A 13,882-nucleotide genomic window follows, 5' to 3' on the forward strand; every position below is an offset into this window, starting at 1 on the left:
CTGCTCTCTTCCCACTGTCACTGGGCCCTGGTCTCCTGCTTCCTCCTCTTTCACACTCTCAGGCCATTGGCCCTTGGATCTCCCATATTAACCCAAGAGCAAGAGGTTGCCAAGGGAAGCCCAATCACTTTGGACACAGTATCTGAGCAAGTTCTTTTTCATCTATGCCCGAGGGCTATTCTATAGGGTTCCTGCTTGTTTTCTTCAAGCTTACATCCAGGGTGGGAGCTGCTCTGGCAAGGGACAACCTTTGTAGTATGGCTTTGAGGGAGAGACAAGGAAGTGCTTTACTGCACTCAGAAATCCAGAAAAAAGCTAAAAACCTTGTTAAGAAAAGTATCAGCCAAAAATGTCAAGATACCTTCTGTATTGTATTTCATTCGCATATTGTTGAAATAATCAAAAGCATTTTTTAATGCCCATATTCTCACTACATTGTCTTGTCCAGCTGAGGCAAGTAATCGACCACAGTGAGAAAACTTCATGGTCCAAACCGCTCCCTAGAGAAACAAGAGGAAAACACAAATTTAACAGGGAAGAAGTTGACATGGCCATTATATTTTGGTCAAATGTGAAGTGAGAAATGTGTGCTAAAATAAAGTACGCCAACACTACCACAAAAGGTGGAGAGTCTGCCCAATGGCCCACAATCCAAGTACAAGTGGTAATGAGAGAAGGGAATGGCAGAGACCGAATTATACCAGGTTAGACCAACTGGCACCTACCATGACTCAGGACTAGAAGACCCAAGGCCTTGCACTGAAGGTATCATATGCACAGCTGGGTTTCTAAGTGATTTGAAAACACAATGATTTATAATCCTAGTCCACAGAGAATTGGGGGAGGATGATTCCCAGCATTCCCAAGGGAGAGCCAGAGAATTAGAATTCTCACTTGAGTAGCAGCACCCATCCACTCTGGGGCTAATTATGGGATAAGAGGGCAGGGTGAAGATAATTCTAGTCCCTTTTCCAGAAGCAGCATTTAATACTATGTGTCCTACCATCCCTAGGAACAGGCATGAGGCGAATAAGCTTATATCTCTCAAACAGAAAATCCTCAGCTAAGTTCACATTATAGCAAAGAGCACAACCACCAAAGTCTCTTCATAATTCCTCATGCGGACAAAATCTCTTGGCAAAGGTTGCCAAGCTGCAGGACAGTTCATGTTTACTACAACCAGGGTAGAACTAGTCTATTTCCTCAATCAAGGACAATTATAGAACTTTTAATACTGACAGGCCGTTTCAAGATCCTGAAATGCCTTCTCAATGTCCAAGACACCGCCACCAGCCTCTTTCACTTGTTAAGATAGAATTCAACTCTGCGAGAGACTTTTAAAAAGGTCACTATAGACTAGTACCTATAACGTGGGAAAAGGCATCTTGAGGCTGGTCCTCTGACACACATGAGAGCATCTCGTGATAACACAACAGGTGCATTGCTATTTACACATATAAAGCTGGTTGGCTAGCTAAATGGTGATCTCTAGGGAACCTTTTCTAAGATGAATGCTACCCCATAAACTCAGAAACAATGCTTTGAATGATGTTTTCTTAAAATGAGTCAAACTTGGAGTTTCCTTAACACTTTTTTTTTTTACTCACTTAATACAGAAATTTATTCAGAGATTTAATTGTACAGAAATGTTTCAGAAATTCAATGTTACAACTAAATGAATCCCTCTTGAGCTAAGTTCAAAAACTATGTTTCTAAGGAAAAAAGCAAGCTTTATATAATCCACTTTTTTCAATGAAATGAAATTAATCTTAAGAAATCACTTGACATCTTGATAAAAGATGCCCAGGTGAGGGTACTAAGGAACCTTAAAAAACCCTTGGCAACTGAATTCTAAAGGCTGACTTTACAAGGTCAGGATGGGGAAGGCCCAGCCAGACAGAAGTTTGTCTGAAAAAGAGTTGCAGCTTTCAATGGACAACAAAAGCTCATTAGGAGCTAGTAGCAGAATGGAGTAGCCCACAAAAGCTAAGGCAGCAAGTGATCATGTGCTATGCCAGGGAAGGCTGAGCTCCTGGGATTAAGTAAGTGATCATCTCTCTGGCCTCAGCCCTGGACAAACTGCAAATGAATCCTTAGGTTCAATTACAAGGGCAGCAGTTCAGGCTAGACAGTGACTAGCAATTGTAGTTAATAATTGATTTTAGTTAATTAATACTGCATGTTAATTAGTTGATTAGGGATTAGTGTAACGGGGATAGGGATGTGCCTGGAGTCTATGCCACCTCAGTATCAGATGAAGGAAGTGAGTCCAGTTAGCCTAAAGTGAGGACAACTCGGTGAACACGACAGCCTTCTTCATATATATCTGATGGAAGTGGGATTAGCCATATGATGCTTAGTCCTAGAGGGCAGGATGGGGACCAACAGAGAAAAGCTCTGAAGAGTCTTCTCTATGAGGGAGAGGTAGGAAGGGAGGGAGAAAATTTGGTACTCAATTTTTAAAATGAATGTTGAAAATTTTGTCTCCGTGTCTACATTTTTTGGGGAAAAAGAAAAACTATTAAGGTAAAAAAAAAACCTAACCAAAAAAAAAATCAGTTTCCACCATAGCTCAAGTTATTTCTCATTTATAACAACAAATGTGCTATACCAATATCCATGGAAAGAAAAAAAAAACAAAACTAGAACACCCTGCAATTACGCTGAAACCTGTCACTTGAGTAGACTTGGAAAAATTTACCTCTCTCTCCCTTCAGGGGCAGGAATTTTGGGTGACCTACTACACATATTACAAGACTTGGCTGACGTGCTGGTTTTGTTTGCTAACTGCTGTTCTTGTCTTTTTTACTATTTTTTATTGTAAGAGATGACTTGCAGGGTGTTGGGCAAGGGAACTGTATATCTGAAAAATGGAGATTAGATAAAAACCAAAGATATCAATGAAATTAAATACACTTGCTTATCATGGCTAAAATCCATATAACACATTTGTTAAACAGGAAATGAAAACTAAAACCAATATCTTGAAATGCTGTTCCCTCGATCCCCCCCAAAAAAAGCTCTGAAGAGGCCAACTTAAACTGGGTAGCAGGAATTGCTTCTTGCCAATTAGAACTACCCCCAAATGGATTCAGCTATCTTGGGAGATGGGCAGTCCCTCACTAGAAGACTTTAAGCAGAGGCTACATGGTCACCAGGCCGATAAACTGTTTTGGTTGTTGGGCAGCTAGATGGTGCCATAGTGGTAAGAGAACTGAGCCTGAAGTCAAAAATCACTCCTCTTTGGGAGTTCAACCTCAGAAACCAGCTGTGTAACCCCGAGCAAGTCCCTTCATCCTGTTTGTCTCAGTTTCCTCATCTGTAAAATGAGCTGGAGAAGGAAAAGGCCGATCACACCAGTATCCCTGCCAAGAAAACCCCAGATGGGATCATGAAAAATCAGATACAAATGAAAAAGTGAAGAGCAACAAAACTGATCTTGAGATCCTCTCCAAGTCTCAAATTCTGCAAACTTACCATGTGTTCACCACTAAGATCCTGAACCACTTTGATCTGTTCAAAGTCATATGGTCCTTTGAATCCATGGGCCGCTTTAAATTTCACTGGTCTTGTATATGGCATTCCTTCATCATCACTTGAGGAAGGATCATCCTGATCAGTATGGAACACTAAAGAGAAAGAGAAACAGAAATGACTGCTGGCCACCATCGCGAAGCAATCAGCTCCCGAGATCTACTGGTTAGAAGGACACTTCAAGGAATTTGAAATTTATTCAGTTATTAAAGCAACTAGATGGCTCTAAAGTGCTGGGCTTGGAGTCAAGAAGACTTGCCTTCAAATGTGACCTTGAATACTTACTGTGTGACTCTGGGCAAGCCACTTCATCTCTGCATCTGTTTCCTACTATTTGTAAAATAGTAACACTTATCTCACAAGGTTTTTGTGAGGATCAAATGATATATTATTTGTAAAAAGTATTTTGCTAACCTTGATGATGTCCTCTTGGGACAGGGTGTCCCAAAAGACTTAGTGAAGGTTTAAGCTTTAAGAGTTTCAAAAAGGCAAGTGCTACACAACTACAAAAGCAACATTTTTAAAGTCAGCTATTAAAATGTTTGAAATATTGCTCAGTTTCTTATAAGAATCTAACCTAACCGCCGCCTTGTGCAACAGGTCACTCTGGTTGATTTTCAAACTTGGTAAAAGCTTCTGTCAGCTGCTGCTGCTCAGGAACTGGAAGGACAGCATTTGCAAACTTCACCTTAAGAGCACTTAAAGAATAACATGCTAATGCCTCCCTGACAGTTTTGATGAGACCTTCACAAGAAAAAGTGCAAAGGAGACCAATCAGGTGACTGATATGGCCAAGCAAGAGGACTGCCTCTCTTGAGCCACCAGTACAAGAAAGGGTCATCCCACAATTGTCATTCATGCGATACAGAATGATAGGCTGTCCCAGCCTAAAAAATTATCATTCACAATTCATAAGACTCAATAAGTAGAAACAACATTCAAAGCATTAAACTGTCAATGATATTTTTGCTAAGTTTGTAGGAATTATGTATCTGAAGTTGCTAAAGCTTAAAACTGCACTCATGACTTCTGGGACAACTGGTTATAATAATTAATTTGAACTTGAAACCTCATAAAAAGACACTAAAGCAAGAATCATTTCTATTACTTTAAAATGCAGGGTGCCTAGAATTTGTGCAGATCTTGTAATTCTACTTCTTAATGGGAATATTAAAAAGTTAGCTTTAAGCTAGGTTCAAATCCTGTCTTGGACACAAACTGTGTGACATTGGGCAAGTCACTTACTTCCCTTCCTTTTCAGTAAACTAGGCAATTCTCTAAGTAGACAACGTGCACTGGTTAAAGAGAGCTTCCTCATCCAGCGATCCTTACATTAAGGAAATTCAAAGTCTGGGCCAAAAACCTGATGTGAATGACAATCACAGAGGTGGCGTGGTGGTGTACGACAGAGGAATGTCGGGGCTCAAACTGGCCCCCGCCACTTTCTGGCCCAGCCAGTTCACTGTTCTGTGCCCCAAGGCAACTACTAAGATCTCAGCTAGAGTAGAGCTGCTGGCCATGGGGAGCTCACAAGTGCCTCCACAAAATACCCATGGCCATTACTGTCGTCTGGATTCGGAATTGATCTCACGTGGGTTTTCTAATTCCAAATGCAGCCCCTTTTGACCATATCATGGTTACCTCAGATATTTTAAGACAAAATATTCATTAAACAGCAAAGTCAAATGATTTTTTTTTTTTGCAGGTGGAGATCATTAAACATTACTGATTCTAAGTTTACTCAAGAGATGAACTATGTGTGCTGCTCAGACATAAGATCTTTAGCCATAAAGTAGTTTATACACAAAAGAGATCAAATGCATATAGCCACAAAGGTGTCTAATCTTCTTCTCATTGTTTTGGGGACAGGCTTATATTATGTAATTTCTTTAAGTAATGGGCTTCTTATAAGAACAACCCAATGTCTGATTCTGTAAAACAGACTTCAGGTGGGAAGAAATGAAATGATGTGTTAATATTGTAAATTTTTAAGAAGGGTGAGAAGTCCTTGATCCTACCTCTAAAACATTCTCTTTCACTCACCTTCGTCTCGAACACTTTTCACTTTATTTACGGCACGCTCCCCATATTCTTCAGCAAGATGTTTAGCTCTCTTCACTGATTTTCCCAAGAACTTTTTAAGCTGCGTCCTAAAAGCCAAAAATTATGCCTTACTAATTCATTACATCTCCAGAGTAAGCTCATGTTCATATTTCCATCCATGCTCTTTAACCACTTAAAATGCTGAGACATAATTGAACATAAAAGAGTAATGACCAAATCTGAACGGCCCATGCCTTGGGGACTACATGCATCGTCCTGGATCATAATAAACTCGACTTAGAACATCTCTGTTTTTGGAAAATCTACTCTGTGGGAGTCTGACAATGCTACACTGCAACATGGAAAAGGAAGCGATGACTTTTCTTCCACACAAAATGGGGAAAAATTCTCTTTTCTCATCTAGGTATCTATAGTTCAATATTGGGCTGGGCCAGAGTTAGCCTATTTTGCTTGGTAAAATTATACTTCAAAGTTTTCCTTACACCATGAAAGCTCCCTGACAGCACAAAATAGGTGCTCAGGAAACAGAGACTAAATTATTTGTGGAATTCCTCATGACTGTGTTTCTCCTATCCAAGTGTCTATCAAGCTAATGAGATAAGAGATCAACAGTCATAAAAGTGTTTGATTTGTTATAGAAAAACCACGAGTCTATTATGTAAGTTAGTAAGAATAAGTTAGCTTACACTGTGATCCAAACCTAGGAAAAATCCAAATGACTGGTCTAGATCACTTGATTTTAAGGCACTACCATTTCCTCAGGTACAATTATCCGAGTCAGACGTGCTATCTGAGAAACTGGCCAGATTTGATGGCGTCAGCCACAGGTACTGAAATAACGATAAACATAGTCATTTAACCACTTTCTTGCACACTTGAATGCTATTGGAACCAATTTATAAAATTACTAAGATCACCTCTTTTTCCCAAGTCAAACTCTTGGCCAGATTATTTTAAAAACAATCTTGGTTCACTTTTTTTTTTTTTTGGGGGGGGGGGAGAAATCCATTTACATATGATGGAAGACTAACCGCTAAGACTAGTTCTTATGGTCATGCACCGAGCACTCGGCTTACACAGTAATACCCATGTGGGCCCAGGAGCACGTTTAGACATTCTGGGTCTGATCCCAGTCTGGTGACCAGGAGAATAGGCAGCCTGTTGATCAGTGAGCTGCAAGAACTGGGTTGCATTCAGAAGCCATTAGCATACCAGAATCTGCTTTTTTTGGCTCGATTTCTCCTTTGCTGGCTGAATGCCAGTGAGAAAAGAAACAATGGTACAAGGGGAAAAGTCCTGAGCTTTCCCAAAGCAAGGCTGATGCGCAACTTGGGAATATGGGCCTCTCTACACATCACCACTGTGAGCTTATTTTTCATACTTCCTTCTAGGTGAAGGAGAACTCTGAGAGATCATGTGAGCAAGTCAGTAGGAGAACTGAGAGTGGCGCTCACAAGAGATTCTGTAGACAGTCAGCCCACCGGTCAGTGATGCCTCTCAAGGTACGCTTTCTTTGTCTCAGCTCTGTAGTATGGGGACATATGTCTCATCCAGTGGCTAGGCCGCACTTTGATGAAAAAATACATGAATAAAGCATTTATCATATGTACAAAGCACCAAAGTTCTGGGGGGACCAAAAGAAAAGTAAGATGGTCCCTGCTCTCACAGAGCTCCCATTCAAGTGAGACAAGCCAGCTACAAGTCAAGCAGGAAGGTCCAATGGTCTACTTCCATAATGGCATGTCTGTGGGTAACCATGTGACGGTGCCAAGGATCTACAGTAGCTGCATGAACACTTGCCAAGCTGCATGCCCCCAGGGTTCCCTTTTAGGCCACTGGGCTAGAAGCAATGCTCTTCCCACGGCTCTTGGGCAGTCCCCTTAGAAGCTGTGAGGATGGTAGTCCAGGTGGTGGTGACTGGACTTGTGAGGGACATGTGCCTCCTGTCTCTCCCTCAGGAAGCTTAGCTTCTTTCCCTAGGTTGGCATGCATGCCCCAAAAAGAGTAGATAGGTTTTGTCAGTTCTGGTTGTCCAGTATCACATCTCACTATATCACCTTCTGAGATGGGTCCAGGTAACTCTACTGCTCCACATGAAGACCACAGCCGCATCCTAGAAGATTAATGGCTCCTGAAGTGCTCTAAATGTCAGGAGCATGGGACCGTTTCTGTGTTCAGCACTCCCCTTTTGGGGAAGAACACAGTTCAAAGGCACTGTCCACTGTCCTGATCCTAACTCCCTCCCCTGCATTGGATTATGACCTTGGTGAGACTAAGGTCATATAGAAAAAGTAAGTCTGACTCTGCTATCCCCAAGGATGGAGGGAGTAGAGAGGGTGACATATCCCCCAGTGTTGGGGATGGAAATGTTCCTACTTTTGTACTTGCTGTATCTCCTAAGTAAATATTCCTTTGTAAAAGTCAAGTGATACTAACCAGTCAAATAAAACTGGGACATGTCACTGATAATAAACAGCAGGAAGGATACGCTTGAATGGGAGCTCAAGCCAATGACTTTAAGAAGAGAAAATCCATCCTCCTCTCTTAAGGATATGTCTAAACGCCAAGGGGGAGACACAACCAGGTCCGCGCTGGAAGAGCGAGGCCAGAGCAATCACTACATGGGTTAAAAAGGCATTCCCCCATGAAAAATCAACAGCGAAAAGGGTTGCAGAAGCCATGTCTCTGGGCCCCCTCCCATCCTCCACCTCCACCCCCTAGGAAGGAACAAGGGCTTAGCAAATGATGGTTCAAAGAGTGAATGAGGAGGAAGGGATGAGTACAAGAGAAATTTCAAAGGAAAGACCGACAAGACTTGATTGGTTGCTTATAGATGATGAGTAATAGGAAAGAAATTCCAGGTAGACTCCAAATTTTAAACTTGGAAATAGTTGTACACAGAAAAGTAGAGAGATGATTAGGGTGGGGGAGGCGGGGTGGCAGCAGTTGTTTAGGGTACGACGAGGCTGTCGTTATGTCATGACATGCAAATGGACATAGCGAGCAAGCAGCTGGATATATGTGACTGCATCTGTGGACAAACTTGGCCATGGAGACCGGGGCTTTCTTAGCATAAGGATAGATAAGTGCAAAGTCATCAAATAGTTTGTTCAAAGAAAGGCTCAAAGCACCAGGATGTATACATACCAGTCTTGGCCAGAAGGGTGACTTGGAACTGTGTTTGTTACACGTGGGAGGGTCTGATATGACTTATTTGTTAGTCATAGAAACTGGATCACTGGGCTCCTTTCTGGTACCTATGTCACCACGGAACCCTTGTGTCAAGGAAAAACAGACTCAGGGATCAGAGCCCAAAAGGGCAATGGAAATTGGTGTCAATGACAGTGTCAATCGGATCCTGGGGAAGACAAAGTATCATTTGCCAACCAAGGCAGCCTGTCCGGAAGGGACTAACAAGTTGAAAGAAACCGTGTACAACGAAGTTGCAAGTGAAGCAGTTGACATGGAAGCCAGTGGCCTCTGGAAGAAAGGAGCCAGAAATCCAACGACGGAGAAGTGAAGATGAGCTAAGACTGGGAACTCTGGCCAAGCTTAGTGCTGACCCAGCAAGGTCCCATAAACCATGCTTGCAGCTAGAAATCCTGGGGCCACAAAGGTCTCGTTTCCCATTCCTGGGGCCTCAAGCACTAGACCGAGCACCAAGGGAATCAGGGCGCCAAATGTCGGGTTTGACATGGAGTCTTCTCCCAGCATGGGGTGGAATTTCATTACTGAACTAATATAATGTATACCTCATTCCCAATTTGGGGGCCCTCAATTCTGGAACTACCACATCTCCTCCCTACTCCACCTCCCCACCAAGTGTTTAGACAATGAACGCTGCAATCTCTGGCCCCACAGGATCCTAATCTAACTAACAAGTATTTAGTAAGTGCTAACCGAGTGGCACAAAGTGCAAAGATGGGCACTGGGACTACAAAGACAATTCTACTGTGGGAGGAGACATAACACGCACACCAAGAAGCACGCATAGGTCAAGTGAGAAAGGTGGTGGGCGCTAATGAGAAAGAACCCCTAGAGGAAGTGGCACAGGAGTGCCGAGCTTTGCTATCACACTTAGAGCTTCTGCTCTCCCAATCAGAATAATGTTGAAACATTACCTTAAGGAACCAAAGAACCTGTCCCATGATTACTCTCCTCACTCCTCCCCATTTAGTACAATCACGCCATACCCTATAGCCTTTCAAACTACGGCTCAATCGTTAACAAACCATCTTTCATCTTTTGCCTCTTCTCTTCACATTTTGAATTCTCTTGTAGTCAAGGAAACCTGCATCTCTCTCAGAGACACCAGATCTGTACTTAGTCCCACTCGTATGTAGCCTGATACACTGGGAACCAGGAGGCAGGCTCGCAATCTCTCCCTTCAATCCACTCCTGCTTTTTGTCCTCGGCAAGCCAGCATACACATCGACTTCCCCTCGTGTGTGGTGGCCTCCTCGAGCCCCGTGGCCCAGTACTGTACTGTGAGTGACTCACCATGGATAGAGATTTAAAATCACCATGTCACCTCCAACTATGACACTTCAGTGAGCTTCAGCTCCAAAAGTCTCCTCCCTGATCACTATCTCCTGTCCTTCCAGTGCTTCATCATTTCTCTTAAAACTTGTTTTCCCCATCACTATCACTTCCAGTCCCTCCATCCTGTCCTGTTTTTTGTATCTATCTCCACCACTCTGACCTTACATTCTTTTCACAGACTCCTTTTCCTCCTTAATATAACGCCATGCTTGAACTGTCATTTTTTAAATTATATTTTATATTTTTCCTATCTCTCTCTCCTCCTCACACCAAGAACAAAGGAAAAAAACAAAACCTTTGTTACAAACATATCAAGTAAAGCAAAACACATTTCTGCATCGATCACGGCAGAAAATCAAAACAAACCAAAACAAAAAAGGTCCGTATTGTTCTGCACTGCGAGCCAGTCACCTCTTTGGCAGGAGGGACGTAAGGTACTTCATCATGAGTCCTCTGGCACTAGAGGCTGGTCGCTACACTAATCCTTTCAAAGCTGGCTGTCGTTCCTATGCTTCGTCTTTGTATATACTGTTCTAGCTCTCTTCCCTCTGTATCATATCATTTAAATCTTCACAGGTTTCTCTGAAACCAGCTCCTTCATTATTTTTTCATTCAGATTCATTCCTACTACCTTCCTTCCGCACTGCAACTCCCAAACTAGTAGATGAAGTCTCACCTCTGGGTTATCTGCCTGGCCCCAATTTCTGCCCAATCATATTTTTTTTCCCGTTCTGGCCCCATCTGTGAATGCTGTGCTCACAAACTGTCCTCTCACTACTTGCTCAAGTGTACTATACCATCTCTTGTATCCGTAACTTTGTAGAAGCTGTTCCCCACTTCAGGAAAGCCTTTTGCCCTTCTCATCTCTGTCTCTCAGAATTCATGTTCCCTCAAGGATTGGGGCAGGTACCTTGTTCCACAAAATCAAGCCTTCCATTTGTCAGCATACGCTTCTTCCCCCCATTTCCAGTGTCAATAATATTAATTTTGCTCCCTCACAGCCACATAATCTACTCGAGAGCAGGGACACTTTTTACTTGTCTTGGTAAGTCCAGAACCCTGCACAGGATGCACATTTAATAATGGGTGGCTGAACTGAATGGAACAAGCTTTCCTATCTCTGAAATCTAGAAGCCTTTATCTCTGGATTCCATTGACAAGGAAGATGGTTTTTTTGTCTTCACAGTAGTTATACAATGGACCAGATGGGCTCAGCACAAGCTCCCTCTTGGTTACAAATCAGGCACTCTTTTTAAGTTGCTAAGGAACCTTTCAGTACACAGAAAGCCTAATGACTAAAGTTCCCTAGTTCTTCCGTGTTCAGAAAAGGCTCAGGAATACTCTCCACATGAAGGGAATCTGGCTTAAACAAAGGCCTGGGAAGGAATTACTTAATTTCTGCCTTCCTCTCCCCAGGGCTTGAATCAGAAGAGAAGGGGATGCATGTGAATGGCTTATGAGCTGGACCACTGGGGGGAATGCCCACCGTGGGATCACAGACCCACTCAAACACACAATTCCACACAGTTGGTGATAAACTTCTGGCACTCATCATCTCCAGAGGCAGGCCCAAATTAGAAGCTTAAAAAAGGCATTCATAGCAGACCACCAATAATTTCCTATCATCTCTTCTTGAATCTTCCAGGAATGTTCTTTTAAAAAAGACAGCCAGAGATAAGCGATGCTGTACACTTAGAATAAAAAGCAGGCTAGTCCTCGATGAACTTTATTTAAAGCCAATCCTCACTTTACAGAAGTGGATGGTTTCCCCAGACTCTACATCAAATGATTTTTATGTAAGGTAAATTTGTACCTACCCACCTACTTCACTTCACCTACATAACAAAAGCATACACAAAATAAGTCATAAAAGGTAGAAAAATGGAGACCTTAAGGAGTACCATGATAATAAATGGAATTATGAAATGAAAGGTAGAGTAAGCACTGTAATATACAGTATGGTCATCATAGATATACAGGATGTCACCTTTTCTCCAACTATGGCACCTAGCCTTTATCAAACAGGGCATCAAATGCTATGCCATTTTGCTTATGAAACTCCCAAGAGATATTCAAACAGGGGCTTTTGTTTTTCTCTTTGTATTATCTGAGAACTTTGGAGACAACTATGTGAAACGGGATTCGCTGACCGCCCAGCAGACACACCTTCATCAAAGAAAGCACTCTACTTTATGAGGAAAGTGGAATCCCACCCGGGTGTAGGTTTGAGATGGCATTCTTTGATCAATCAGGTCAGTTTCATCTACACTAAAGGTCTGCTCTGGCAAGTGGGGACCTTCATCCACTATTTTTTGCAGGAACTTGGGGAACTTATTTGCTATTTCAAAAACTCCACTAGCAGCCTCTTCTGACACTTGTGAAATCCTGTATTATTTTTAAATCAGGCAAACCCACCACTGCCTGCTGTAAATCCCTGTTTCTTCAGAGTATTGACCTTTAAATCTTCAAAAGGGCTTCAAGCCTTTGCTTGAAACGTCATGAATTGAATGAATTAATTGTCATCAATTTATCATTGAATTAAGCCATCATTAAGCTTAAGGTTATCTTCTTCTGAGCCGGGGCTTCTATGCAGTCAATAATTTCTCCCCCTCTAGAATAGCCCCTTCTCTTTGTTTCAACAGATAAGTGGCCTTAGTGCAAGCGTTGCCAGAATAAAGTGGCCCTTTATCTAGGCAGCAGCTCTCACTGTGGTGTGCACAGTCAACACTGTAAGGCTAAGTTCACGTGCTACCAATCACAGTTTTTGTCTCCCTTCGTATTTCTAATTATTTTCATTTTTTTCCCCAAGTTTATCGGTTTACATCTATGAGCTGGTTCACTTTTCGTCTCAGAGCGTGTTTGCCATCACCAGCCATGGTGAAAATATAAGGATCACCACTGACACAGGGAGAGACACGCAGGAAGTGACACAGACATGTTTCTCAAGCTTCCTAGTGCTGTTTTGCTGCTTTGGGTAAAGAATTTTCTAAGTCAAATTTGGAAGGTAGATTTCTTTTGGAATTCTTTATGTAAAGTCAAATTTGTGTAATGGGAATTGATATCAAGTGAAAACAGTCTTATTAAGGAACGAAAGGACTATATGATTAACTTTTAAGGCTGATTTGTCTTTATTGTGCTGCTCCACAAAATAGGCTTGGCATTAGTGGCACTAGGTGGCGCTGCCTGAAGTCAAAAAGAATCGAATTCCAATATGACCTCAGATGCTTATTAATAGCTAGGTGACCCTGGGCAAGTCACATAACCTATGTTGCCCTCAAGTCTCCTCATCTATGAAATGGGGCTAATAATAGCACCCACTCCCAGGGTAGTCATGAGAACCAAATAATATTTGTAAAGTATTTGACACAGTATCTGGCACACAGTGTTATATATAAATGTTATGAATATAACTATTATGCCATTATTATGATTGTTGTTGTTGTTATTATCGAAGAAAGAAAATTGGGGAAAATGCAGATGTCCCAGAATATAACGATTCACATCTTTTTATCACTACCTAAATAAGATGAAGTAAGAGCTAACCAAACTTACGTCTTCTGCTTCAGCCTTCCACCATCAGTATCCGTTGGCTGGGATTGGATCTTCTCTTCATCATCTGATTGGGCGGCATCATTACTGTAGAAAAAGGAGAAACAAATTTTGCCATTTTTAAAAATGTGTAACTGCCATCTTTTTCATTTGACCTTCGCCCTCCTCTAGAACAAGTCCTCAGCAGCCAACC

General features: G+C 42.1%; 1 protein-coding gene across 1 annotated transcript in view; it reads right to left on the reverse strand.

Moving 5' to 3' along the window:
- WDR44 (WD repeat domain 44) overlaps positions 1 to 13,882 on the reverse strand; it is an 83,842-nt gene that overhangs the window by 20,731 nt on the left and 49,229 nt on the right. Inside the window, exons 8-11 of the mRNA XM_051968973.1 lie at positions 13,693 to 13,776; positions 5,578 to 5,684; positions 3,478 to 3,629; positions 362 to 500 (exon numbers count right to left, since the gene is read on the reverse strand). Coding sequence (XP_051824933.1) covers positions 362 to 500; positions 3,478 to 3,629; positions 5,578 to 5,684; positions 13,693 to 13,776 — 482 coding nt within the window. The remainder of the gene's footprint in view (positions 1 to 361; positions 501 to 3,477; positions 3,630 to 5,577; positions 5,685 to 13,692; positions 13,777 to 13,882) is intronic.

Source organism: Antechinus flavipes, chromosome X (assembly GCF_016432865.1).
Source record: "Antechinus flavipes isolate AdamAnt ecotype Samford, QLD, Australia chromosome X, AdamAnt_v2, whole genome shotgun sequence".
Lineage (NCBI taxonomy): Eukaryota > Metazoa > Chordata > Mammalia > Dasyuromorphia > Dasyuridae > Antechinus > Antechinus flavipes.